Source organism: Pyricularia pennisetigena, chromosome 1 (assembly GCF_004337985.1).
Source record: "Pyricularia pennisetigena strain Br36 chromosome 1, whole genome shotgun sequence".
NCBI lineage: Eukaryota > Fungi > Ascomycota > Sordariomycetes > Magnaporthales > Pyriculariaceae > Pyricularia > Pyricularia pennisetigena.
In genome coordinates this window covers 3,360,194-3,386,655 of record NC_043740.1, presented here as the reverse complement: position 1 = coordinate 3,386,655, position 26,462 = coordinate 3,360,194, and the positions used below count along the sequence as shown (strand labels likewise).

At 53.0% G+C, this 26,462-nt stretch overlaps 11 protein-coding genes across 11 annotated transcripts; 7 read left to right on the top strand and 4 right to left on the bottom strand.

Moving 5' to 3' along the window:
- Positions 1 to 1,987: 1,987 nt before the first annotated feature.
- Positions 1,988 to 3,856, top strand: PpBr36_07558 (uncharacterized protein; the record flags this gene model as incomplete). Its single annotated transcript, XM_029894695.1, has 1 exon — positions 1,988 to 3,856. The coding sequence occupies one exon, from the start codon at positions 1,988 to 1,990 to the stop codon at positions 3,854 to 3,856; it is 1,869 nt and encodes a 622-aa protein (XP_029748466.1).
- Positions 3,857 to 6,098: 2,242 nt separating this feature from the next.
- On the top strand, positions 6,099 to 7,472 carry PpBr36_07557 (uncharacterized protein; the record flags this gene model as incomplete). Its single annotated transcript, XM_029894694.1, has 1 exon — positions 6,099 to 7,472. The coding sequence occupies one exon, from the start codon at positions 6,099 to 6,101 to the stop codon at positions 7,470 to 7,472; it is 1,374 nt and encodes a 457-aa protein (XP_029748176.1).
- Positions 7,473 to 8,801: 1,329 nt separating this feature from the next.
- On the top strand, positions 8,802 to 10,307 carry PpBr36_07556 (uncharacterized protein; the record flags this gene model as incomplete). Its single annotated transcript, XM_029894693.1, has 1 exon — positions 8,802 to 10,307. The coding sequence occupies one exon, from the start codon at positions 8,802 to 8,804 to the stop codon at positions 10,305 to 10,307; it is 1,506 nt and encodes a 501-aa protein (XP_029748464.1).
- Positions 10,308 to 10,701: 394 nt separating this feature from the next.
- On the bottom strand, positions 10,702 to 11,871 carry PpBr36_07554 (uncharacterized protein; the record flags this gene model as incomplete). Its single annotated transcript, XM_029894691.1, has 2 exons — positions 10,702 to 10,798; positions 10,925 to 11,871. Coding segments are annotated over 2 exons (1,044 nt in total), but the record flags the coding sequence as incomplete, so codon positions are not given.
- On the top strand, positions 11,534 to 11,826 carry PpBr36_07555 (uncharacterized protein; the record flags this gene model as incomplete). The annotated part of the gene is given in 2 exon segments (XM_029894692.1): positions 11,534 to 11,696; positions 11,711 to 11,826. The coding sequence occupies 2 exon segments, from the start codon at positions 11,534 to 11,536 to the stop codon at positions 11,824 to 11,826; spliced, it is 279 nt and encodes a 92-aa protein (XP_029747819.1).
- Positions 11,872 to 12,687: 816 nt separating the features above from the next.
- Positions 12,688 to 12,894, bottom strand: PpBr36_07553 (uncharacterized protein; the record flags this gene model as incomplete). The annotated part of the gene is made up of 1 exon (XM_029894690.1): positions 12,688 to 12,894. The coding sequence occupies one exon, from the start codon at positions 12,892 to 12,894 to the stop codon at positions 12,688 to 12,690; it is 207 nt and encodes a 68-aa protein (XP_029747810.1).
- Positions 12,895 to 13,773: 879 nt separating this feature from the next.
- PpBr36_07552 (uncharacterized protein) lies at positions 13,774 to 15,786 on the bottom strand (the record flags this gene model as incomplete). Its single annotated transcript, XM_029894689.1, has 1 exon — positions 13,774 to 15,786. The coding sequence occupies one exon, from the start codon at positions 15,784 to 15,786 to the stop codon at positions 13,774 to 13,776; it is 2,013 nt and encodes a 670-aa protein (XP_029748463.1).
- A 532-nt stretch (positions 15,787 to 16,318) lies between these two features.
- PpBr36_07551 (uncharacterized protein) lies at positions 16,319 to 17,518 on the bottom strand (the record flags this gene model as incomplete). The annotated part of the gene is made up of 1 exon (XM_029894688.1): positions 16,319 to 17,518. One exon carries the CDS (start codon positions 17,516 to 17,518, stop codon positions 16,319 to 16,321), a length of 1,200 nt encoding a protein of 399 aa, XP_029747806.1.
- Positions 17,519 to 18,546: 1,028 nt separating this feature from the next.
- Positions 18,547 to 19,537, top strand: PpBr36_07550 (uncharacterized protein; the record flags this gene model as incomplete). The annotated part of the gene is made up of 3 exons (XM_029894687.1): positions 18,547 to 18,828; positions 18,941 to 19,198; positions 19,280 to 19,537. The coding sequence occupies 3 exons, from the start codon at positions 18,547 to 18,549 to the stop codon at positions 19,535 to 19,537; spliced, it is 798 nt and encodes a 265-aa protein (XP_029748462.1).
- Positions 19,538 to 20,870: 1,333 nt separating this feature from the next.
- PpBr36_07549 (uncharacterized protein) lies at positions 20,871 to 23,960 on the top strand (the record flags this gene model as incomplete). The annotated part of the gene is made up of 4 exons (XM_029894686.1): positions 20,871 to 22,598; positions 22,645 to 22,835; positions 22,858 to 22,918; positions 22,983 to 23,960. 4 exons carry the CDS (start codon positions 20,871 to 20,873, stop codon positions 23,958 to 23,960), a joined length of 2,958 nt encoding a protein of 985 aa, XP_029748474.1.
- A 1,109-nt stretch (positions 23,961 to 25,069) lies between these two features.
- Positions 25,070 to 25,528, top strand: PpBr36_07548 (uncharacterized protein; the record flags this gene model as incomplete). The annotated part of the gene is made up of 1 exon (XM_029894685.1): positions 25,070 to 25,528. One exon carries the CDS (start codon positions 25,070 to 25,072, stop codon positions 25,526 to 25,528), a length of 459 nt encoding a protein of 152 aa, XP_029748353.1.
- Positions 25,529 to 26,462: the final 934 nt, after the last annotated feature.

Below are 26,462 nucleotides of genomic sequence, written 5' to 3'. Positions count from 1 at the left end.
CTGAACCCTGCGGACCAAAAGAAAGTTGGGCAACAATTTTGAGCCGAAACGGATCACGGCATTGTGGTGCCTTGCAGTTGCGTCTGCAACGAGTCGTTGGGCACACGGAAATGTTTGGAAGGTCGATTTTCACAGGCGGGTGAAGAATAGAAAGGGGTCCTTACGATGGAAAGCAAACTTTTGGTACTCCGGAGCGGGCACTCGTCGCCATGGCCAGTTTGCCTTACAGTAGTTGACCTGGTCGACAGCTGCAGACCCGCCAAATGTCGCCCGGATAAGCGATTAGCTCACAGTCGTCCATAAAATACGGCACTCATAGTTGACGCGACTTGGTCTGGCTTTACAGCTCGTTCTTGGTGCGCTTCTGGAAACTCGCTCAGCGGGCCCTGGCCAGCCAGTCCCTGACAGAACCCAGCTCCAAAGCCGCCAAACACTTGGCAGATCAGATCACCGTCCAAGCTCCAAGGATCCCCCAAGGTCCGCAAATTTTGACTCTGCTCGATTCGAACCACAGGTAACAGTTGATGACGGGAAGGACTGCCCGACGTCAGACGAGTCTAATGATTTGAATAGGTACAGGAGGTAGGTACCCGTAGCATGGGAATCAAGCTGGGGTTAGGTTGAACGGGCAACGAAACTCAAAAAAAAAAAAAAAAAAAAGTAAAACAAACACATGGTCGGCTCGACTGGAAAGGAGAAAATGGACCAAGTAAACAACAATCTGGGCCACGAGCTAGGATGCTAGCCTCAAAATGAGACTTTTTGTCGGTCGGTCAATCGCACTCTCACTTCTTATCCAGTAATTAATTTTAGAATGTTCGAAGTAAGGTAAGGTACCAGAAAACTAGAGTACCTGCCCACCTCAGCCAAGTGAGCTTGGATCCAAATTTCCTCCAGCTCTGAACCTAACCCCAGAGTAGAGATCCCGCCTTACCGATCCTCGTTATCGATAGCTTGCTAGGTACTGTAGACTAGGTATTGTACCGTAGGGAGAACGTGAACGAGGACGGGCTTGACGGGGAAGTAATCGTGGCACCTTCCCTCCCCACCACTGCCACTCAAAGAGCTAGGTTGCTTTGCTGCCAACGGTGGAACCTCTCCCTCTGCCTCTGTCGTCAATCAACGGTCCCATGAAATCCCCACGACACACCCCTCCTCCACCAAGTCAAGGGACTCTGGGTCCTTGTTCCGACCGTCTCCCCTTCTCTTGTCACTGTGTTCCTCTACCTTGTACAACAAACATCCCTCCCCACTGGACCGTACGAAGTCGATCCGGATAATCACTTTTGGGAAAGCAGGACAGCCAGCCATTCAGTTGCAACCACTCACATCTCATATTCAACGGACCCATCCATCCATTTCTGACCTTTCGCGCTGGTCCTTTTGATTTTTCCTTTTGCCCACACACCCAACCCACCCACTCCATTGCCATCTCATCCCCTCCCACCCAAACTAGCAGAGAAAAAAAGAAGAAAAAAAAAAGTCCAGCCGCCGCTTTCGTCGTTGCGCCTTATTTTCTTGCACCATCCAAGAGCTCTAACCCCATAGTTTAAACCGCCGAAAGGACGGAGAACAACATTATCATAGTTCTGAGCCCCTCTGGTGCAAATGCACCTCGGACGTCGCGATTTAGCGCCGGTGTCTGTCAACTCTTGATCTCGACAAACAGCTTCGTCGTCACTCCCAGACCGTCGGGTCATCCCCACTCTCGGTTTCTCACATGAGAACTACCAAGCTCGCTGCATGAAACGGTACAAACAAACGACTACTACGGATCAAAGCTGGCCATTTCAAATACTCTACACCACATCATTTGGGAAATATAATAGACAGCGAACTTCCCTTTAGCATTGATCACCACCAAAGCAACTGCCCGCAAACGGAACGTACACCGCATAGCCTAAAAGGCTGACTGGCCCTTGGCCAACCACTTTCACCTCCTGCCATATAGGAGGGCCTCGACAGATACGACGTGTGCGGTTTCGCCATGTCTAGTAGCGACAGAGCTCATGTCTATGGGCGACAGCCTGCATACTGTGAAGATGCAGATCAAAACGACAACGGCATCGAAGGCACCAAAGTTGCTGCCTCGGTCGCACCTGGAAGCCCCGGCAGGGAAATCTCCAACACTAGAAGGGCACGGAGTAACAGGTCCCTGCCAGAGCCGCCATCGCCTCATGCTTTGTCCGACGACAGCTCAGTCACATCCAGCAGTGGAAGCGGGAGCGGGAGTTCTGCTACCGACCAGCGGACCCATCGGAATGCCGATGTCAGCAGGCGCAAGTCGACCAGGGATCATCCCAAATCACCAACGTCGAAGCGAGTGACTTATGACGAGGGCTCGTCCAGATATTACAGCGCCGCCCCCGAAGGACATGGCTCAAGGTCTCGGAGATCATTACATCAGGAAGACGCCGCTTGGTACGGCCGAAGCCCAGTTGATGCCGACCCCTTGATAATGCCAGGTGTCTCACGCCCACGTGCTGGTACTGGGGATCTCTCATATCGTCATTCCAGCTACCACGTAAACACTACCTCGCGGCCACCACTGGCCAACGCGAGGTATGCAACGCAGTATTCCATTCCTGCAAATCAGATGCCACCGGGACATCCAATGGCCGGGTCTTTCCCACCCCCTCCGTATCTGCCAGCACCGGGTCCCCAGCCGCCGTGGGGGAATCCCCATCTCGTACAGCAGATACATCCGCCACCGCTGCCGCCGCCGTTGATGGGAGAATACTTTCCGCCGCCACCAACTCGGTCTCTAGAAAGTCGTTTCGAATCCATGTCAATGGGACCCGGTCGCTCTGCATCCGCAATGGGTCACCGCCAGGTTCGCTATGATGATGGGCGTTACGACCAGGAGAATCGTAATCCGGCCGTTTCCATTCAGCGTCGATCATCTGCAAAGACGAAAAAGCGGGATGAACAGCCCAGGTTGGATGCCAGGTTGGAGGACAGGCTGCGAATGCCACCACCTCCGCCGCCTAGGCCACACTCAACCGCCCCCAGACACATATCCACCGGCCCTTTTCGCCCGCCTTCTCGAGGGCCCAGCGATAATAATCCCTTCACCCCTCGCATGCAGACATCTGCAGAGCTCGAGCCGTTCAACTATGCTCAAGAACGTTCCAGGATGCGGCGCCCCAGCGTCAGTAGTCGACCGATGAGTTACGATCATGGGGCTTACCAAACCGAGGTAGCTACCACAAGGTCTGATCGAAACCGCCGGAACTCTTACTATGGCGGAGCTCCGCTTGAGAACAAGATGGCAGAGAAAATTGCTGCTGCACATGCCTATCAAGATTTCGTCGAAGGCGGGCCCGCACCCGCACTGACAGCCGAGGCATTGCGAAAGGCTGAGCGGCGGTCACGTCCTGCTCCTAGCAGCCACTCGACACGCAGCTCTGGCAGTCGCGAGGAGAGCGACTTTGTGCAGAAGTCTGCCACTACTCGGACTACGCGGTACACCGAGGAAAACGATGATTTCACCGTTCGAGTTGTTGGGGCCGCTACGCTCAAGATGGGCGGTGCCGAGTTGCAGTGCAAAGAGGGTGCCGAGATCAACTTCTCGAGGGGCAATTCCACCGCCGCCGGCGAAGGCAGCGACAGGTCCAGCTATGTGGATCCGGCTGACGATCGCAGAGTTAGCAGGTCCGGCAGGACGGCGACGTCTTACAGGCCCCGTACATCTTCTCAGGCCGGTTCCTACGGTAGAGCTGGTGGCTATGACGGCTATCTGGAGTATGATAGACAGCCAGCAACGTACCAACACCGCATGCCGCCACTGCCTCCTCCACCCGATTCTGGAAACTCCTACGCCCACTACAGCGCATACGAACATAATTTTGTCTGACCGCACCGCTTTTCCTGGGGACAATATCTTTGTTAACCCTGCAGGCTTGGCTTGAATCTTACATCAAAACACCCACATGGATTCGATGAGACAGTTCTGGGGCACAGGCACATTTGAGATCATTCCCGATTCCCACCTCTTCTCTTCTTCACCCCTCGCTGGACACTTTCTAATGGCATTTGTAACGACTTATGATGACGAAACTTGAGCGTTTCTTTTTTTTTTTTTTTTTTTTTTTTTTGGCTTTTATTCCCTTCTACACCTGGAGTGACCAACCCTGTTGCGTATAAAACAGTCACATCATTAAAATCTCCCTCCATTTCTTTTCTTGATTGCGTTGCTAGCGGCTTAGTCTCAGACATGGCATGTACAGATTGCTGCCAGCGACTAATTCATGCGGCGTCTGGATTTCCGCAAGTAATATGTGGTTCCATATTTGATTTCTTCTAACTGACACTTATGTATCTCCTATAATTTCCTACCTCGCCCTGTTGCGACTTGGATGGACAAGGGTTTATATATGATGAGACGACGATAAAGGTTCTGAAAAACGCGGGCCGGAGGGTTTTGAGACTAATAGCGAACCGTGCTGGAACGATTCCACCTGGCCCTATACCCATCGTTGGTTTTGCCATGCTCTCTTTGTCTCTCTCTCTCTACTTGGACAGAATATTGTGCGATATATTTGTGTAATCTTTCAGATTGTATACAGAACTAGCAAAGATGCACCGCTCTATGGGACAGAAAACCTGGTTGGTCTTTTTTTTGTGTACATTGCAGATACGCAGATTCTTTGGGCACATGTTTCGATTAGGCGCCAGTTGGGCAAAAATTTGAAAGCTTTCACTTCGCATTGATGGTTCTAGCCAGCAGCGGAACAGTCTTCATTGGTTTTGTTACTTGCTGGATATACCCCAAAACCCAATTAAAACAATGCTGCCCCCTTTTGCCGAATGTTATTCTCTCTACTGTGTGGGTAACAGGCATTTGGTTCGGGTTATGAGGATGATACTGCTGAGAAACGCGCGATTCCATCAAGCTGGATTCTAGATATGTTTCTGGTCCTTGTTAGAGTACGACAAAATCCAGATTTGCCCGGAATGCATCACTTTGGGATCAACTGAATACCGGCTATGGTCGTCGAAACCTGGCATTGACAAAGAAGCGCCGTCCCAAACCGCGCACATGAAACGAAGTCACAGCCAAGAAACGCTCATTCTCTGCCAGCTGGGTATGGACAGAAGAAAAAGGTTCACTCCACCCTTTTTACGTCTACCTGATGGTTTGGAATAGCATTCACACCCCCCCAGGGGGCGATTGGTTGGTGAGTTGCGCGGCTTGAAACCCAAAATGCAGCCCGACGAGTGGCTGGGCTGGCTTCAAGATCCCGGCGCCTCCACGAGGCTGCTACACGTAACTTTCCTATTGACGTAGGTGAGAGAGAGAGAGAGAGAGAGAGAGAGAGAGAGAAAGGGGACAAGGGAATGCGTTGGGCACTTGCAACAAACGAATTAGATCTGCCCAATTTTTTAAATTTTATTTTTTTATCAAAAAAATGCATCTAATTAGATGTTCATCTCATTGGATGCTGTTAGTTAACGAATGGACAGGGCGGTGTGCAGAGCAGGTGGCAGGTCACCGTGTTGAACACAGGGTTGTCCGAATACCTTACCTGCCTGTTTTGATTGGGCTGTGGCGGGGCAACGCGTCTGACGGCTGGTTCCATCATCGTTGCCTGGTCAACACCGGCCACATTGTTTTCTTCAACTTGCTACTCTCAGCGCGACGTCATTTATTCTCTGACCATGGACTGCAGAGTTCAGGTTTCTGTGGAAACCCGGTAAAAGTCTATGTTACGACGCAGGGCCAAGATTGCAGGCTCGGTTCTTTCATTTCTCTCAGGTGATCGAGTCAGATGGTTATCGTCGTCAACTTGCAGTATCTCTAGACTTGCAAGCAAATTGACGACCGCAGCGCAGCATTCACCGCCTACACTTTTTTCTTGCATTGCATTTTCAGAGGAATCGATAGTGGTTGAAGACGTACGCCGATCTTTGGTTGGCAAAATTCCTCGCCATCGGCTCAGACAATTCACAATCAACTCAGCTCGGAGCAGCAAGATTTTACGTATCAACCGCCCGGCCATACTGAACAAACATTCCTCTCCATCAACCATCGGATTTGATCTCATTCCACCAAATCAGCTCTTGGCCGTCTGAGATAGAATTAAGCGCCAACCAAGATGGCACCGGCCATCATCGGTAGCCTTTTTGGCCGGGCCGTGCCAGCCGAAGTTGTCGACCCGACGTCGCTCGGTCCGCTCGCGGCTCGTGCAGTGCTTACGGCCCGAAACCTCGTACGCCGCCAGGATGGCAATCGTCCAGACCCATCCCGGGGAGTCGTGGACCCTCACAACATTAACAACACGGCCATGTTTGTCTTGTTTGGGTTCATTGGAGCCGCGTTTGTGGTTCTTGGCATCTGGTTCTTCTTCTGGGCCAAGAATGGTGGCTTCTACTTCAAGGAGAACGACTGGGATGACTACAAGTCCACGGTGCTGCGCCGGCGCGGCCCCAACGGCACCATCCTCTCCAACGCAACTCCGTCTACTGACCTCGGCGGTGGCAGCATTTACAAGGACGTCGACGACCGCACGACTGTTTCCGCTTCGACCAGGTACCGGGATGGAGACGACGGCCGCACCGACATTACGGACTCGACCTACATGACGGGCATCACGGCCGGCGTCTCCAACATCGGCGCCCGTGAGGCCCGTCGCAAGAAGAAGGAGGCCCGGGACCGCGAGCGCGAGCGCCGCCGTGAGGAGAAGGCCCTGGCCAAGGAAGAAAAGAAGGCGGCCAAGCGTGGCGAGGGCAACAACACACGCAAGGTCGGGGCCGACGGTGCGCTGATCGACGAGGAGGCTGAGGAGCAGGCCAAGGAGCACCTTCGCAACTACCGCCACGAACGGCCGGCCAGGGTTGGCGGCATCAACGCGGAGAGCGACGCGAGCACCTGGGACGGTTCGACGAACCCGAGCGCTAGCAGCGCTGTCACGAGGTCCGAGCGCACCGAGGCCAGCGAGCTGCTCGGCGACCGCCAGAGGACGCCGACCTCGACCCCCAAGAAGTCTGGCGGCATCAGGAAGGTCTACTCGACGGCCGACAAGGTCGCCGATCGCGAGCAGGAGCGCATTCGCGCCGAGGCCCGCAGGCTGCAGGAGAAGGGCCGCTCGCACATGTCTTCGGTCGCCGGCTCCAGTTCATCGGCACCGCGTCGCGACTTTAGCTTCGCGCGCGGCCAGACGGACGACCGAGAGCGGTTCGCCATGCGCCGCATCGAAGAGAACGAGTCCTCGGTCGTCAGCGGGAGCACGGGATACGACGACGACCGCGAGCGTGAACGTGACCGCCGCCGCAGCCACCGCCACCACGTCCCCGGGTCCTACGTCGGTTCCGAAGACGCGGGCAGCGAGGTCGGCACCAAGTCCTACCACCATCCGATCCCCGAGCTGACCGCCAGCAGCGTCAGCGGCAGCGGGATCGAAGCCAACGACTTTGCGTACCAGGACGACAAGAGGAGGCAGAGGAGAGGAGGCGGCTACCGCAGGGCTTAATCATGGGACAACGGCAGGTCATCATCCGTTCGAGTGACTGGGCCCCTCTGGTTGTCTCTTGGTGGGTAACATGAAGATGACGTAAAACCACATGTTGGGACGCCGAATAAGCGCGTACATGTGATTATTTCAAGGGGCGTTCAGGGTCAAGTTTATGAAATCTAGATTGGAACAGTATTGGGACTTGAAGGTACTTCAGGGGCAGCCATTAGGACTGCCTGCGCGATGATTTCTTTTTTTCTTTTTTTCTCGAGTGGTTGGCGTGCCTTTTCAAGGCAAGGCCTGCTTTTTGGGGGAAAGAGTGGCGCGCAGAGAAGTCGAGTTTGGGATTGTCTTTGTTCTTACGACCACTGTAATTGGGGACTCGAGCTGAACCGATCACTGGCGGCAGCTTGATAGTTATGTGTACTCGAGTATGTAGAAATGTGCTTTACGATATCTCAGCATAGCAACTTGCAGGCTTGCAATTTGGTCTTTTATCTTGGTTCATGGCAGGTGATTTGACTTTGGGAGTTTGACGTCCATCAAGAGTGAACAATTATATATATATATATATATATATATATATATATATATATATATACATTTGAGTTTTCCCACCTTTCAGCAACAATAGGTCAGTTTTCAATCACAATTGTTCTAGTTCCTACAGTATATTTGTGTACGGACTTGACGGACTATGTGGAACTCTCGAGTCTCAATAGACGATGGAATGGATACCAAATTAGCGCTACAAATTTCCCGCTTGTAGGGCTGGAAGGCGCTAGAACCTAGTCAGTCGACTGTCAGTCAAGCATGCGGCTTCAACACCTCACACAAACTCTATGTCGGTCTCAATGGATATTTGTCCACGACAACACGATGAATTAACAAAATCACCTTTTACTATCCTCATGCGCTTGCTTGATGAAAGTCTTGAATTGTCATGCCATAAATTCAGTGTAATCGTTGTATCGTCGGCCACGACGGACTCGTCAGGTCATGTTTACCCAAGGTGGTCTGACTGTTGCATTTCCGGTCCAACCTACCGGGGAAAGATGTTCCCCGAGATGCCGGACAAAATACTAGAAAATTCTTCCGTGTACAGTATACTTACTATAAGCTTGCTACTCTTTTCTAGAATCACTCACGTTGACGCAGAAATCCGAAAAAAGAAAGAAAAAAAAAAAAAAAAAAAAAAAAAAAAAAAAAAAAAAAAAAAAAAACAAGTGAGTAATGCCAACTCGGCGTCTCGCTGCCAAAGCACTTGCCACACTTCTAGGCATCCTTATCCCCCTGGCAGCAGTGCACTACGCGTATCGCGAAACAGCACTTCGTGGCACAAAAGAAATGATGGCTGCAGTCAAAGCACGACCTCCCCAGCAAATCATCATAGTCGGCGCCGGCTTGGCAGGTCTCTCAGCTGCCCATGCCGCACTGAAAGCCAGCCCTTCCGTCTCGGTCCTGCTTCTTGAGCGAGCAGCCAAACCAGGCGGCAACAGCATCAAGGCATCAAGTGGCATCAATGGGGCTCCAACGCGATTCCAAACGCAATGGTCCGACTCGGCCGCCCTGTTTCGTGATGACACGCTCAAGTCGGCCGGTGCACGTCTGAACTCTGCCGGGCTTCTGGATCGTCACGGGAGAGAAAGCCTAATCAGCACCCTGACGGAGAACTCCGCAGCCGCTGTCGACTTTCTTCACGACGAGCTCGGCGTCGATCTGTCCGTGGTTGCCCAGCTCGGAGGACACAGTGTTCCGCGAACGCATCGCGGGGCAGGAAATACTCCGCCTGGCTATGCTATCGTCTCGGCACTTTTAGCAAAGTTGCTGGACGAAGCGGGCAAGGACGGCCGGTTCGAGCTGCGGAAAAACTGCGACGTCACAAAGCTCTTGACAAAGCCGGCCGACGACGGGCAGGTTGCGGTGGTAGGAGTGGAATACACCGACGGCGTCCAGACCCAAGACTCCGACCAAACCAAGGCATCTGCCTCGGGCCCTGTGATATTTGCCGCTGGTGGTTTTGCCGGCGACGCCACGGGTCTCCTGATCAAGCACAGGCCCGACCTCGGCCCCCTTCCATCTACAAACGACGCTCGTCCGGCCACGGCACTGGATATACTGGAGGCTGATGCCAAAGCCGTCCTTGTCGATATGGATAGTGTCCAGGTGCACCCGACCGGGTTCGTCGACCCGGCTAATCCGCATTCCCCTGTAAAGATCCTGGCCGCCGAGATGCTGCGTGGTGAAGGAGGTATCATGCTGCGTCATGGGAAACGTTTCGTCAACGAGATGGAGACACGAGAACATGTCAGCTCCGCCATCATGGCCCAGCCGCCGTCTGAGGCAAAAGCCGTGCCCAAGCAGTGGGACGTGACTTTGCTTCTAGATCCCGGGACATGCGACGCTGCATCGGGTCATCTAGGCTTCTACACGTCCAAGGGCCTCATGGCCAAGAAGAAGATCAGCGACCTAGACGAGACCACACGCCAGACACTACGGGAATATAGCAGCATTGCGGCTGGCGAAAAGCCGGACCCCTTGGGGCGCAAATCTTTTGGGCGCTGGAGCCTGAAGCGCGCGGATGTAGACGGCGACAAGGAAGTCTGTGTCGGGCGGGTGACTCCCATCACGCACTTCACCATGGGGGGAGCGGCCATCGACGACAAGGCCCGGGTTCTGTCGTCTGTGGCAAAAGGTCGTCCTATCGAGGGTCTCTGGGCAGCTGGAGAGATCACGGGTGGTGTACATGGCGACAACAGGCTGGGCGGGTCCTCGCTGCTCGAGTGTGTGGTCTATGGCCGTATCGCGGGCCGTGAGGCAGCGAGTTATGTCGACTCAAGAAGAGAGACATAGACAAGTATTCTGTACGCGTTTACATCAAGGGATGGGGTCGGGAAGAAGCGGTTACATGCACCCTTTCCTCACTGCACTGCCCTTTACCATTCCTTGCTTGGAGACCTGGCTTTTGCTCACTGTTGTGTGGTATTCAGATTGTACAGTTATTTTCAGCTAGTGCCTGTTTAGTTCCATAATCGACTTGCAAGCTTTCCCAGAGATTTCGAGCACGGGAAACGACAACTAGATGATGGTTCACCTTTGGAGAGAGATCATCCTTCTCCATACCGCATCATATGTGTTCTTTGCTAACGGCGTACGTGAAAGCTCCTGCGAAGTTGCATACATCTCATTAAACAAGACAAACCAAAAGTTCACAAGAGCTTGCTAGTAAGTCGTCATGTCCTATCCCTTAGACCATCTCCCTCTCTGTCTTTTGCCCGTTCCTAACTCCCTTGGCCTTTTCGGACCACGGGAAATGATAGACGGGAATGGTGCAGAAGAAGTTGCTAAACAACAAGGGTTGGCACCAATATGGTCAGCACAAGTCAAGTGATATGCCCAGTGGGAATTACAATAAGAGGGGAAAAAGAAAGAGTAATGCAAAACGACAAAAAAAAAAAGAAACTACTAACCTGTCGTCCACCAGCCCAGCAAACGCATTATACCACGCCAAAAACGCCGTGACCAGCCCAAACGCACCGCCCGCGCGGGTGAGCGCCGCAGCCGCCTCGACAGCGCCGTCGCTGCCGGCGAACTCGGCGACCGCGAGCATCAAGAAGGTCAAGTCAAGCGCCAAGAACATAGCCAAGAGCGCCAGGTGGGAGCGGAGGGTGAGCAGGGTCAGGACGACGGAGAAGACGAACCAGCCGGCGAGGAAGATGCCGAGCGCGGCGCGCGCGGTCGCGCTGGCGTCGCCGCTGCCATCGTCGTAGGCGCCGCCTGGGCCGAGCACGCCGAAGCCGGGCGTCAGGAGGATGCCGTAGGCGAGCCAGAAGCCGCCGTAGGACGACAGCGCCGTCGCGCTGAAGGTGTTACCCGCCGCCATCTCCCACATGCCGGCCAGGAGCTGCACGAGCCCGCCGTAGCCGAGGGCGAGCGGCACGGCCATGTGCGGCGCGCGGACGCCGCCCGCGTTGACGTTGATGCATGACAGTGCGAACGTGGTTAGTGCAAAGGCGCAGAGGCCCAGCGGGGTCGGGTTCGCGAGCTTGCGGGTTTCGTGGCGTGGCTGCTCGGGGGCGATGGTGGTGGTGAGGGCGTCTCTGAGTGCGGCGCCGGCGGGTTCCTGCTCGGCTGTGCTGGCCGTGTCCATGATGCCGCCGCTCCCTGTGCATGACGTTGGTCTCGTGCTGCTTTGGCGGCCGGCGGTGGCGCCGCTGGATGATGCGCAGCCCGAAGAGCCAGGTGTGGTGTCAAAGGTGGAGGTTATCTCAAGAGCGGCCATCTTGGCGTGTCTGGCAGCCTCGCTGAGGAGGGCTTCGTCGTGAGCAGTGATGGAAAAGGGTCGTCTGACGTCGGGACTGTCTGGACTTGAGGCTCTGGGGCCGCCTTCAGTGGGCATACCTTTTTTTTTCCCCAGCTACCGCCTGGAAGGTTGCAGTGACAAGAGAAAACTGGAGAAGCTTATAAGTAGATGGATATGAAAAATGGCTTGTTGGATCGGGCTGCCTGGTCAAAATATACAAACAGACATATCTCACAAACAGAGTGGCGTGTGAGTATCAGGAAAAGGGAAACATTTCCCCCTTTATAGGATAGATTTTGTGGACTGTGGGCAAAAAGATCACTCTTGCAGGATATTTCACTAGCTTGAGGTGACATTATATGCACATATAGTTTGATCTGAAAAGCTTAATGTTGACCTCTGTAGCTGCAGCTGATGGCAAATCGTGTTTGCTTCTTAATTTCTTAACATGTCTTGCATGTAGACTGTCAGGCTACTGGGTACATGCATTGTTTATGTTGCTGTGCCATGTCTATAGCCTCGAAAATCTGTTCTGTATTCTCGCCAGGGCAAATTTCCCTTATTCTTGGATCTCAGAAACAGCTTTGCAACAAGAATGTGCTTCATCATTGACGACGTATAACTAATGAGATTGTGTCATAAGTTGGATTGCTCAGAAAAATGTCCCTGACTAAAGCGCAGTCAGAGCGAAATATGTCAAATATCATCCGGCTTACATTATTTGTGCACATGGCGCATGCAAGTTCGTCCCATATTTTAGGATAGTGTCATCCAAAACACCAGCCAATAAGTAACAACAAAAATAAAAACCCCTGAAAATCCTTCACCCAGGTAGGTACAGCTAGACTTTTGCATGAGGTAAGGTACTCAGTATGTGGCCGGAGCTTATTCGTTGCTTATAAGCGTCGAAATGGGCCTTTGTCAAGCGCGTCATCTGTAAGGGCACGTGTCTGCATGCAACTCTGAGGCCTTGATGCAGCTGCAGACCTTGCATACTCGCTCCGAGGCTGCATTCGTGCTAGTCTTGGCTTCTTTTTGGCTGTCCGCGGCCTTTTGGCTGATGTCTGCTTTGGTATTGTCTTTTTCTGTACTGGATTTGCGGGTATCCTTACGGCCGCTGTCTTTGTCTTTGGCCATCCTTGCGAACGAGGATTCTTTTGATGTAAAAGTCCGGGACAGTAGTAGGAAGGCGGCTGATGCGGGTGCTTTGGGGCCCTGAAGAATGGGTTGAGAACACTCTTGAATTCTGAGTTGCGATGTGCCTTAGCGATCGAGGGGCTAGCCAAAGTTGGACGCAACAGAGTAATAGCAATCAAAGATAATATGATATCAACCTGCGAATATCAAAGCCAAGGCGCCGTTGTGTTTGTAGTTCAAAAATCAGAAGAAAATGTAGTTGACTGGTCTCCTTTGTATTTCTCCTTTTCCCCCCTCTTGCATAGACGGAACAGCCTGGTCGAATGGGCAACCGATGAGATTCGCGGCACGACTCATTGAGGCCCAATCGGGCTTCAACGACTCCCTTTTTGGACGTGAGAGAAACAAGGAGGGGGGGCAACATCAGCAAACAGCCATAGCATATCATGACCTCAATCTGAGAGAGCTCTGGGTAAAGTTGTCTGACAACATATATAGGTGCAGTGATGTGTTTTGGTTGCACAGGAGAAATTGATGTGTGTAAGGGCGCTCTTTCCTTCTTCTTTCCTCATCTTACTGTACTTACGATTGCGTCCAAACACAAACAGGTCTCTAATATCGCTGGTTCCTGCCCATATCGGAAACTTTTCTTTTTGTCTGCCAACCTGGAAAGGGCGTGAGTCTTTGCTGTCAGCCATCACCGCGAAAGGCAAGTACATCCCACCAAGAAGTTCGTGCAAACCAACTTGGCCCCATAATCCCTCAAAAAAAGGGGAAGACCACCATCTGACGGCCCTTGTCCTACCACTCACAGTACTGACAGACCAACCATCCCGCCTTGGCGGGGGCCTGTTCCCCTTCACCGGCGACATTCACAGCCTAAATGAAGTGAATCTCGGTCAAGAAAATTCTAGAATCATCTGCAAGACTCAGGGGCGCCTCGTTGTGCACCATCACCCGGGCCTCTTTGCACTCGGAAACGTCCCACGGCAGCTTCTTGCGCTCCCGTGATTCGGTCGTCACGTTCCACAACCTGTCAAACATTGCCTGGCTTGGCTCTCCCCTGAGGCCCAAGCCGCTCTTTTCACATCGTACGACCACGCAGAGTGGCCTCGGGGCGATGGCCTGCCGGCCCATGGGAAGCAGGCGCTCTACCGCGAGGAACACCGCCACTCGTCGATTGGGCTTGGATGCACAAGCAAAAACCAGAATGCCACCGGCCACGCTGCTCTTCCACGTCTTCAGCACGGGAGTGCTTCCCGACACGGCTTGGTCGACTTCGCTTCCGTCGCCAAAGAAAATCCCGTACTCGTTAAACACTCCCCCTGGGGTGACGAATCCACTCGTTATTCGCCAGTCTCTATACCCCTTGGGATAGAACGACCAGAAACCTCGGGGCATTGTGGTGCAGCCAAGGGAACGGTAGTAAAATGGCACCTGCTGGTAGTCACGACAGACCTGGATAGTCTTAACCTCGGGCTCAGCAAAGCGACTATTCTGCACGCTTTTGCCGCCATCGGGGCTATCACTACGCCGGCGAGTGATCGTGATGGCGCGCTCAGGAAACCAAGTCCTCGTGTACCGATATGTCTTTTCAGTATGCCTGACAAGCGGTATGCACTTAAGCTGCTGCCACCCACGTTGCCAGCCGAGCTTGATGTTCTCGTCGGCGTGCAGCACGGCAAAGACGAGGTTGCCGTCTCCTTGGTCCAACAGAGGTAATGTGATTGAAATCCCAGCATTGTTGATGGCAAAGGGCGCAACCTCTGGCGTGGGCGAGAATACCGGCATTCGCCTCGACGCGTAGAAGCAGATCGGATCTGGGGCGAGGAGCATTGGTCGCAAGGGGTTGCGCCACATTTTCTCTCGCCACAGATGCTCAAGTCGCAAATGGGGAAAGTTGCGATGGAGAGTGGGTTTTGCTAACCCTTTTTGTGCGCTTATAACCATAGATGATGAGACAGACCATGCTTTTGCGAGGGGAGTTACTGGTGTACCGCCGGAGCTGGAGCTCAACATGGTACTGCTCTTCCTTGCTCGATCTGTAAGTTCGACAACCCACTTCCAAGCAAACAAGCTGTGGTCATCCGACTTCTTGATGATCTCTTCCTGCAGTCGCACAAAGGCATTTGATCCCTCACCGTAAAGCAGAGGCATGTTGACGTCGAAGATCCCCAGCATGCAATATGCAATGTCCTCCTCACGCGAGGTGACCCGGTTGGCGAACCAGGACATCCTCTGCGCCAGCCCAGCGCCCGAGATACCCTCCTTCCGCAACAGATACTTTTCAGGGACCCCTGTGATCTCCTGCAGCAGCGGCGCCAGTGTCGTCTTGGTCCCAAGGCAAGTCCAGTCGTTGGTGTAAAATTTCATCTCGTGCAGCGGCCCCACAAGCTCCTGAACCGTCCAGCCGCGGGTGAACCATCGACTGCGTCGAAATGCCGAGTCGACCTCCCAGATGTTGCCGCCCTCGCTCAGCGCGGATGCGCCTGGAGGAGGGACATCCTCTAGGTAGGCATAGCACACTCTTGAGCGTTCGTACCATGAGTACATGGAGTTGATCGCTTCGGACAACTCGGCGCTGCTGGACTTGTCGATGCAGTTGGTGTCGCACCAGAGGTACTTCAGACCATCCTGGCGCGCCTGGTGGCATGCGTGCAGTATCTTCCAGAACCCGGAGCCTTGAGGGTGTTCCTTATCCAAAGCGTCGGAGCTTTGTTTGGTATAATTTGCAACATGCCCGTTGCGGTCGATACTTGCAGCACGTCGCCAGCTGAGCCAGTCCTGAAATGCCACCTCAGCGCGGCCCCAAGTGTGCGACAATATGGCGAACGGTGGCGCTGCACCTACAAACTCCTCCAGCTCTAGGCTTCCCGCATTGATCAAACGCATATCAATTGATTGATTAATTAATCGTCTTTGTGAATTTTACATCGTCTAGTCAGCAATTAAGAGACTGGCGGATCCCTGGGTTTTCTTTAAGGAGTTATTTGTAAACAACAGAGTGAGAGGAGTCGCTGTTTGGTTGATGCCTACGATATGCATAGAAATAGAAGTGTCGGGGCCCCTGTCGTTACAAGGCTTGCGGGGGTGTTTCGCTTATCGCCAAGAGTAAGCCGTTGGCCGATGTTGATGTCTATAACGGTGAGACCTCTGGTAGTTATTACAGTCAGCAATTCTTCGAAGAGCCTAGTGAGGGAATTTAATTTGCCATTATAGCATTTGGGAGATGAGACAGCTTTGCATGTAGATGATCCGACGGCGACAACCATTTCTGGCTGAAGCTAATGAGTGAGTCTACATTGATGTTCCATTTGGCTGACATTTATCTCATTTATGAACCAAGTGGCGTTGTCAAGACTATCTCTAGCGGCGCCTAAATACCTCTGATTTCACTCAGCCCCCGAATCGACCTCGCTGCGGCCTATTTATGTCCATTTTGACCAGACGGCACAGGAAACGGACCGTTGGACGCGACAGGGAACACGGGCGCGCCCGTCTTTTCATCCCAGGTAAACTTTTGAATACGCGCCGTGCGGTACAAGTCGGCCTTGGGCTTCGGCGTCGTCTGGGCATGATAGACGAGATAGTCCTCGCTGCCGTCGGGCGACGTCACAAAGCTGGCGTGGCCAGTGCCGTAGATGTTCTCGGCGCTGTTGAGGTGAAAGACGCAGCCGTCCGTGTGCTTCTTCCAGGAGGTGTGCATCATCGGGTCGTTTCCCACCAGCTCGAGCATCCCCAGGCAGTAAAAGGGCGTGTTGACACGCGCGGCAGAGTACATCAGAAACTGCTGGCCGGTCTTGGGGTTGATGAGCTGCTGAGGCCCTTCGTTGGAGGCGAGGCGGATGTTTGTGCTCCCGTACGGGGTCTTCTCCCAGGGCTGATCAGGTACAGAGATGATGCGCCTATCTGCCAGGCTCGAGTCAACGGTCCAAGGGTTCGACATGTGTGTGATGCAAAGGTTCGCAGGCCAAGCCGAGTATGCATTTTCCCAACAAGAGTATATGTGATACGTCTGGTTGTTGTGGTGCCAATATGTCCCATCGATCGCGAACTGGTCATACGTATTAACCTCGGGCTTCAAGGCAAAGCTTGAAGTCCATGGGTCCGATCCGCTGCTCTCCAGAACAAACATGCGGTGGTTTACGGCTGGACAGTTGTAGGGGCACAAGGCATCCTGCATTGGTGGTGGATTATCCCCGTCTGGGGTTGCCGTGAATATGACATACCATCTGTTCGAGATGTTATGAATTTCGGGCGCCCAGATATCGGTAGACCACGGCTCGCCGCTCTTAGGGTCCGGTTTAAAAATGACGCGGCTCTCTGCGTGATCCCAATTGTCGGTGAGAGCCCTGGAACGCTTGAGGGTGATGTTGTCGTTGGTGGAGTACGTGAAGAGATACCAGTTTTCACCATTTTCTGTATACCTGGTCATCCATGGGTCTCCAATGTTCTCGGTCATGACTGGATTTCTATAGGTGGCATTTGTCGTCTTGTCCGTACCGACTTTGGCCGGATCCCAAGTCTCGGGAGTGGCCTTGTTGGGATCAAATGTCTGGCTTTGGACGAAGCCAAAAAGGCCTACTAGACCGTAGGAAATCAAGAGAGGTAGTGACCTTGCCATCTTGGTAAAGGATGCCGGTGATTGTGGACAGCAGAGGCGCTGGAGGCAGGAGGTTCATCCAACATCAAAGTCAACTTGCGGAGAAAGGCCTTTCTTATACTCACTCACAGGACAGGGCGGATGACTAGGTAGTCTTTCATCCTACCTGGGGCTGGGTCTTTGGGGTTCACCATGTAGCGGTGGAAGACAAGGCTGCACGCAACTTACTCCGCGCCAAGGAAATAGAGTTGCAAGGATGCCAGTACGTCAAACAGGTGAGGGACACCGGCTTCCGCATCGCGATCATCACCCTGTTGTAGACTGACGACTCGATTAGGTGATAGGGGCGGTTACTACCAGCCCCGCATCAAGGGAGACTTCCAGGAATCGAAGAGGAGTCGAGATTAGGACCCCGCGCTACCAGCATGAGCACGATGTAGTATGAGCGGCATTGTGCCGAGTAAACCGATGGCCTGCCTGGCAGAGTAGGAACAAAGATGAGATGGTCACCAGGAACTCATAGATCAAGGGACAAATAGCGAGACGAGGTGTTGAAAAAGTCCATGAGGACGATTGAGTTTTGACTGGGGTCCTAGCCAGATACCTTGCCTAATAGCTTAGTAGGCAATTTTTCCTTACTCGTTGTAGATTGAATTAATTCACATTGAGGAACTTGTTCGGACGTCAATCCAATTCTCCACTCCCTCCAATGGCCTGTGTCCGACGGGATCACGTGAGCTACCAGCCAAGTGGAGTGGGCCGTTGGTGGAATCTTTTGCTCTGTTTGCCTGATAATCAAGGCAAAAAACAGCTTTAGGGTTCGAAAATGTGAGCGGGACCTAGCCCACAAGCAAAAGTGACCGGGGCAAATTCACTGCCCACCCCACCCAAAAGTGCAGCAAGGAAAATATACGTGCTTGCCCGATTTCGACCTCTGCCACTTGAAATCGCCCATTCGACGCCGACCCGAGTAGACGACCGACCAGAAAACCTCCAAAACACCAAAGGCACCGGGCCCCCGAAGGAGAATAAAAAACACATCAGACACAATGGCCGACGCAGCACCCCGTGGCGGCGGCTTCGCATCGCGTGGAGGAGACCGTGGCGGCGACCGCGGCCGTGGTGACCGTGGCCGTGGACGTGGACGTGGCCGTGGCCGTCGTGGCGGCAAGTCCGACGAGAAGGAGTGGCAGCCCGTCACCAAGCTCGGCCGTCTCGTGAAGGCCGGCAAGATCAAGAGCATGGAGGAGATCTACCTGCACTCGCTCCCCATCAAGGAGTACCAGATCGTCGACTTCTTCCTGCCCAAGCTCAAGGATGAGGTCATGAAGGTGCGTTTGATACGGCGGTGCAGCTGAAATTTTTCAGGCTGGCGTCTGGGACATCGCCAGAAAGGTTTCCATGGAACAAAAGACTGATCAGGATCTTTTCCCCCTACTGCAGATCAAGCCCGTCCAGAAGCAGACCCGTGCCGGTCAGCGTACCCGTTTCAAGGCCATCGTCATCATTGGTGACTCCGAGGGCCACGTCGGTCTGGGTATCAAGACCTCCAAGGAGGTTGCCACTGCCATCCGTGCCGCCATCATTATTGCCAAGCTCAGCGTCATCCCCGTCCGTCGTGGTTACTGGGGTACCAACCTTGGTACTCCTCACTCGCTCCCCGTTAAGGAGAGCGGCAAGTGCGGTTCCGTCACCGTCCGCGTAAGTAGTAGCAAATTCAAGTCTAGAAAATATCTTAGAAACTTGCCAAAGAACCTGTTCTGACATGACCCCACCTAACAGCTTATCCCTGCTCCCCGTGGTACCGCCCTGGTTGCCTCGCCCGCTGTCAAGCGTCTCCTCCAGCTTGCTGGTATCGAGGATGCCTACACATCGTCGTCCGGCTCGACCAAGACCCTCGAGAACACCCTGAAGGCCACTTTCTCGGCCGTTTCCAACACATACGGCTTCCTCACCCCCAACCTGTGGAAAGAGACCAAGCTCATCAGGAGCCCGCTGGAGGAGTTTGCCGATACCCTCAGGGACGGCAAGCGTTACTAGATGTTTGGGACGATGGTTTAAATTTTCTGACGGTCGTCGGGGCGTCTTTGATCTGGCTTTCTTCATTTGCATGGGTTTACGGACGGGGCATCAATTTTCGGGGTCATTCAAAAAGCAACTTGTTATGACCTGATTGAGAACGAAATGAGACTTCAACCAACGATGGATTGCCATACGGCTCGCGAGTGAAAACAACTAGTGTCGATGTGATTATGCAAAAAAAGGGGTATTGTCCCGGGCACTGTGCTGGCAAGCGCCATGACATGCGAACAAGACATGGAAGACTCGGGTCGTTCTAAGGCATATACGGGCCAGTTTTAGATTCTTTTAAGGGTTAGAAGGAGGTCAACACACCGTTTTGCGTAGAATCGCTTACGGAAACATCTCAGCTGGTAGCAATTAGGCGCTCACGTTTACTAGGTCGGTGTGTGTGGCGGAGTGGCATATGAAGTGTTTGCTCCGCCCTTATCTCCATCCCTACCTTCCTTGGGTATCTAAATGCCTATGAGGCTTTGATTAATGAAGTCAATTAAGCAAATTCACATCTTCTTTTCAACCCCTTTTCATCAATCATCGCTACATAAGTTGTAGCGCTATAGCCAACAGGACTCGAGTCCTTCTCCTTTCACTCAAATCCCTCGGTATTCTTTTGCATTATAGCCTCAGCACCTGACCAAGGTTTGTACTGGTCCAAGTGGCAGTAATTACCCTTAGCAGCCACCAAGTTCTACTTTGAATTGTCTCGTCCGTGTGTCGATTCTCCGGCTATGTACCTTGCCAACTTCTTAATACTGTCGTCTCTTCCTCTAAACCAGGAAGGCCTGCCCAAGATAGGTAGGTACGCGCCTACCTGCCTGTCTCTTGCCTAAATCATTTAATATGAAAGGACCTTGCAAGTGCTCTGATGGCCCGGCAGGTACCTACCTCCCTACGTACCTAGGTAGGGCCGAGTACCAAGACTTCCTTCAAGGAACAATGGCTGTATGCTAAAAAGTGCCGGGCAAGGGCTACCTATGGACGAGGAGGAGTGGGACTTGCTTGCAGTACTTATCCTCCCCAACCTTGGCTTCAGTTGTCTCTGTCTCTTTTTCATTCTCCCAGTTCCATCACCAAACCCACTCATCATCAAGCTCATTTTGTCGGCATATCGCTGGCCTTTCTTTGATTTTTAAGCTCTTTTTTGGCTTTGATCTTTTTTTTTTTTGGAGCTCTCTTCAGATCAGACAACCAGAGATTAAAATTGATTTTTCTTCTGGCCCTTAAGAACAGAAAGATTTCCCACTTCCACAAGCCGGCGTCAAAAGCCGGACAGGCCTACCTAGGATAGCCCACCATGCATTTCCTGGGCACAATCACAACCATGACCATGGTACGGCAGATTGCCCTGGTTGGGTTATGCGTGCTAGCACTTCTCTCGACAGTAGCTCTCCAGACCCTCAGCCTTGGCAGCAATGCCATCAAGCAGGATCCCAACTCCAACGGCATCTCTCAGATGCCCTTCCTTGAGCTACGATCGGAGCCGGAACTCAAGCTTGACGCTAAGAGAGATGACAATCAACTTCCTGGACTCCTCGGCGGTGTTTTGAACCCTCTGCTCGGCGGTACAGCCCCGTCGACCCCGGCAGTTCCTGCAGTTCCAGCAGTGCCTGTTTTACCGTCTGCTCTGCCTCCGGTGTTGCCGGCGCCTGTGAACGCACCACCTGCTGTCCCACAAGTTCCGGCAACACCACTCCCCATCCAGCAAGCCCCACTACCACCGGCACCTGCACCTGCACCTGCACCGCCAGCTCAGGCTCCAGCAGAACAAGGCGGTGGTGGCATCCTAGGTGGTATCATCGGAGGACTGCTGGGTGGCGGGAACGCTCCGGTTCCTCTACCAGAAGCCCCGCTGCCTGTTCCAGCATTGGCCCCTGCACCTGCAGTCCCGGAGCCCGCTGCCCCAGCCGTACCAGGAGCAGATGCCCTCAACATCTTGGGCGGCCTCGGTGGGCTGGTGACTGATGTGATCGGTAAAACAGGTGTTCTGCAGGGTGTCGTCAATGGTGCCGGACCAGCAGCTCCTGGCCTTGGACCTATCGCCCTCCCGGATGTAAGCGACATCATGAAAGCAGCCGAAAGCGCTGTCTCTGACAACGTACCTATCGGCGATGTCGTCGCTGCAGTTGCCGGGAAAGTCATGGATACCGTCAATGAAGTCGCCAACACACTAGTCCCGGTACTCAATGAGACTACAAGCGCTATTGTTCCCTTGGCAGATGGCGTCAGCGCAGTCTTGCAGCATCCACCGATTGGCGATGTGCTGGGCAAAGTCGTGGATACTCTTGCAGACTTCACGGCCCAGGTTGTCAACGTCACAACTCCAGTGTTGGACACTGTCGACAACTTGGTCCCCCTACCAGTCGATCTGTCAAATATCGTGCAAGGGGCCGCCGGTGCTGTGAACGAAGTTGCCAAGGGTGTCAATGAGCTTTTATGTGATGTTCAGGGTGTGGACGCTGTCTCTGTGATTCTGAGAAAACCTTGCACCGAGTTGGCTGCCAGTTTCGCGACTATCCTGCCGGATCAGAGCTCACTGTCTATCGTGGTTACAACTCAGACGGGAACCGGAAACATGTTGGCAACTGTCACAAACTCTGCCGGTTCTACGATTCTTCCGATTCTACCAAGTATCAACTCTTTACAGGCAGCGGCTTCAATTTCCACCGCTCGACCCCTGGGGACTGTTTTTGCATCACCAGCACTACCTGCACCGCCTGTCTCGCAGCCTCCGTCAATCTTATTATCAGCCTCCAGTCTGCGGCTGAGTGTCACCACCATCGGGCCTCAGCCATCCTCTCAGTCGCCTACGGCACCACTTTTTAGTGCCCTGCAGAGCGCTCTTGATAGCGCAAAACAGTCCTTGTCAGCCTCTCTTGCCAGCTCGGTTCTGTCGACCGTCCCGGCAGCTCAGCCAAGCCCCAGCTCAGCTTCTTTGGTGTCTTCAGTTCAACCACTGCCTTCAGCTCAACCAGCGGTATCGACATGGCTGCTGCTCTCGTCAAGTTCACTGCCCTCCATCTTGGTACCTGCTCCGGTGCCATCGTCTTCTCCTCGACCCAACCCATCAGACCTGCTACCTGGACCTTGCCCTGGCCGAGGCTATACTTGTGACAGGTGCTCCAGCGGCTGGTTCTGTCCGAATGGCGTATTACCGCGAAGAGATACGCCATGTGGCTATGGCTGGGCATGCGACGACTGTATCACGGGATTCTTCTGTGTTCCAGATCCTGCCACCCTACCCAGTGGGCTTCAAGCTGCTGTCTGTCCAGCTCCACCTCCAGCTCCTCTTCTGCCATTAACACCGAGGCTTCCACGGCCTGTCTTGGCTCTACCCCAGGGAAGGTATGCGGGCTGCTATTCAGACAGCACTGAGCGTGCCCTGGGAGATTAGAAATTTCTAGGGCAGTTAGACGGAACCCCGATCGACAATGGGCAATGCTTCGACATGTGCCAAAAAGCCGGATACAAGCTCGCAGGCACTGAGGATGGAACTGAGTGCTACTGTGGTAACTACATCTACAATTCTTACCTCATTGACGATTCAAGATGCAGCTCTCCGTGCTCGGGTGACAGTACCGCCAGCTGCGGAGGTCCGTGGGCCCTCGCCATCTACAGCCCTGATGGCAGAGTCGAAGTCAAACAGCCTGCATTCACATTGACCGAGCCGCCCCCTGGTACGCCTGAGACGACGCTCCATATTGGTGGCATTCGCCAGACTGTGGTTCCCGTGACCATGCCCGTCTACATGTGGCCACCTCCGGCTGGCAACGTGCTGCCTCCGATACTGAGCAGCAGCTGTACTACCGCTACCCCAACAACATCATGCACAGGATCCGCAGTGCCCTCCGTTGATCATGCAGGCTTGCTGTCTTCTGTGGGTGCGATTGTATCGGACGCCATGCTCAGGGCCAGCTCGGTCGAGTCTGCCGTGCTGTCTCGCGCATCGACAGCCATGGAAGGTGCCAAACACATGGTCAACAGCGGCATCTCAAGCGTGGTTGGCGAGATGAGTTCTTTTATCTCTGTCGTCGCCCACCAGACGCCAAATCCTCTGATTGGCGGGATGCCTGGCCCTGTCATGCCTTCTTGCGTCGGTTCTGGGCCTGGATGTATGCCTGCGGCGTCAGGGCCTGTGGCAACTGGAGAGCCGGCCCCTTGGACCGGGAATCCCTCTATGGGAGGCACACCGGGCTCAGGCACACCAGGCTCAGGTACGCCGGGCTCGGGAGGCCCGCCATTAGCCGGAACCAATCCGGGAGTTCCCGTAATAGTCACATATGGGCACAGCAAATTTTCCAACCCGGAAAATGCTGATGAGGAAGATGCGTTGAATAATCGACAGAGGAGACATGCTCGTGGACGTATCGGGTCCATACTGTGGTGAGAAGACTAGCGAGGAGTCGCATTGACATTTCCAGAAGTTACGTTTCACTCTGAGCATTACTGACACAACACTACCGTGAAATCTTTGTCTTGAGTCTCCTTTGTCACAGCCATCACAATACTGTCACTAGACCCGAGCACGCTACGGCTTTCTTTGTTTGTCGTTGACTCTTAATGTCTTTCAAAAATGTCTTCATTCGTTTGAAATAACTACAGCAATTCTGGCTCTGGAGGAAGTATGAGATATATACAGCACCAAAAAGACTTCATCCAACAGGGGCATGAGTGGTTTAAGATCTTACTAGGAGGAAAATACTTTGACCTTTTTTGGAACCCCATTCTATCTTTGTCTATTACTATAGTTTGTTAAGCCTCAAATGCGATATGCCAGCTTTCTTTGCTATGAATAATAATTGACTGGTTCAGGCTACTTTGATTGCTCATAGTGCCTTGTTAAGCATTTCCTGTGGGAATCTCTGGTGCAGCCTAGAGGATACAATGACGGCTCTGAAAGTGGTTTATACTGTCATCCTGACTTGGATTTGTTCAAGAGCTCAGCCAGACAGCTTACGGCACGGCCGTACAGGGCGTTGTATTACATTAACATGAATATACTTGCCAGATAGCTTGTATGGATGATAACAAGAAAGCTGACTGGATATCAAAGGTATTCTTAGGCTTATATTTACAGGGAGGATTTTGCTATCTTCGGTACATGACGGGACGGTGCTAGAGTTCTATAATGCTCCATCTAACAATAGTCAAGCTGATGAAGCACTGGCTTTAGAGTCAGGCGCCCAAGTCGGTCAAGCTTTTAAGCAGTAGGTAGCGGGGGTGAGTTTTGGGTTCGGATTCATCAGTGAGCTATTCAATAGTTTACCACAGCCTACAGGAAAGCGATCAGAGCGGTTTGCCAACGAACGGTTCTGCCTGAACATAGCCCTTCTCATCAGGTCCAGGTCACATTATAAAAACGATAACACCAGGTGCCATTTTTGGACCTGCGACCATCGTTACCCGGCAGCAGACCAAAATATCACCAAGCCAACCTGCTTTTATCATCTGTAAAAAAAAAAAAAAAAGGAAAACTCATCACCGGCCATCATCAAGATGCGCAAAAAGACAAAGACCACCGTCATGGCCTCGCAACAATCAAGCAAAGACGGCGATCTTCAACTTGGAACCAAGGACGAGGACGCAAAGACCAAGGGCGAAGCCAAGACAGACATCACGGACGGCTACGACATGCTGGAGGACGAGTTTGTACAGGACATGCTGCAGGGACACGACCATACGATCACGGACGGCTACGTTGATTCGCCTTGGTCGCCGCCGCCAGAGGCGGTCGAGGCAAACAAGAGAAACAAGGGCGAGAAAAAGAAGAAGAGGATGGGCTTTTGGAAATCCAGGCGGAACAAAAACAAGAAGGATGATGATGATGACGAGGAGGAGGGGAAGGATGTGGGCAAGGTGGACGACGGATACATGGATATCGCCAAGGATTTCGTCTTTAGGCTGCTCGATATCAGTGGCATCTCGGGCAAGTTGACTGGGCCTACGGAGAGGTGAGGGAGGGGTGAGTTCCGTCCACGAACGGGGAGCGGAGAGCCTTTGCTTGGTCTGGGTCTTGTCACTTTCTTTTGTCCGGAGGGAACGCTCAGTATCCAAGGGATGCGGTTCTTTGTGAAGTGAAGGCAGCAGAGGCATTGCTGCTGAGGACCGGAGGACGGGGACGTTCGATCTGAAGCTTTGACCTCTGATTTTGTTTATTTTTCTCTTTGTATGTAATGGAGGCATCAAGTGTATTTGAACTTTACAGACACGTAGACAGGTCGAGCAGGATCGGTCGGTCGGACAAGATAAAAGAGGCATATCCCATCATGGAATATCATAAAGCTTTTGTGATGGTAGGTTCCAAACCTTTCACTGCCTTTATAGCTTCCAATGGACTACGAAGACTACGCTCGCCAAGGTGGTGCCAAGTAGAGATAGACAAACATCCTATGAAGCCTAGCTTGGTGGTGCGAACAGACGCTGGTCGGTTGCCACTGCAAGGCAAGCGTGGGCCCTTGCTATGTGGAGCGAGACAGGGAAAGAGCTACCTGGCATGCTCCACTTGCAGCTTTGGTGCCCACACGTCAGCGATTGGCCATTTGATTGGTTCACAAAGTCGCGCGGGCGCATGCAAATGCAAATGTCGCATCCGTCAGTTCCCCCATCCCTTTTCTTTGTTTGCGGCCAGGTTCTGGTTTGCTTTTTTTTTTTTTCCGCCTCGTTTTTCTGCAAAGTCAAATACAAAAACGCGTGGCCCTGGCAACAGAACAGCCCGTTGATCTTATTTTACACTCCAGTGAAGACTGGAATCTGAATAACTACCAATCAGGGCGCTAACAGTTTTATTGCTGTCCACCACAACCTCCCACACAAAATAATTAAACAACGCGTCGATTCGTCAGGCGCGTCGAAATCATCATCAACTGCTTTTCTTGGACATCAAGCGCTT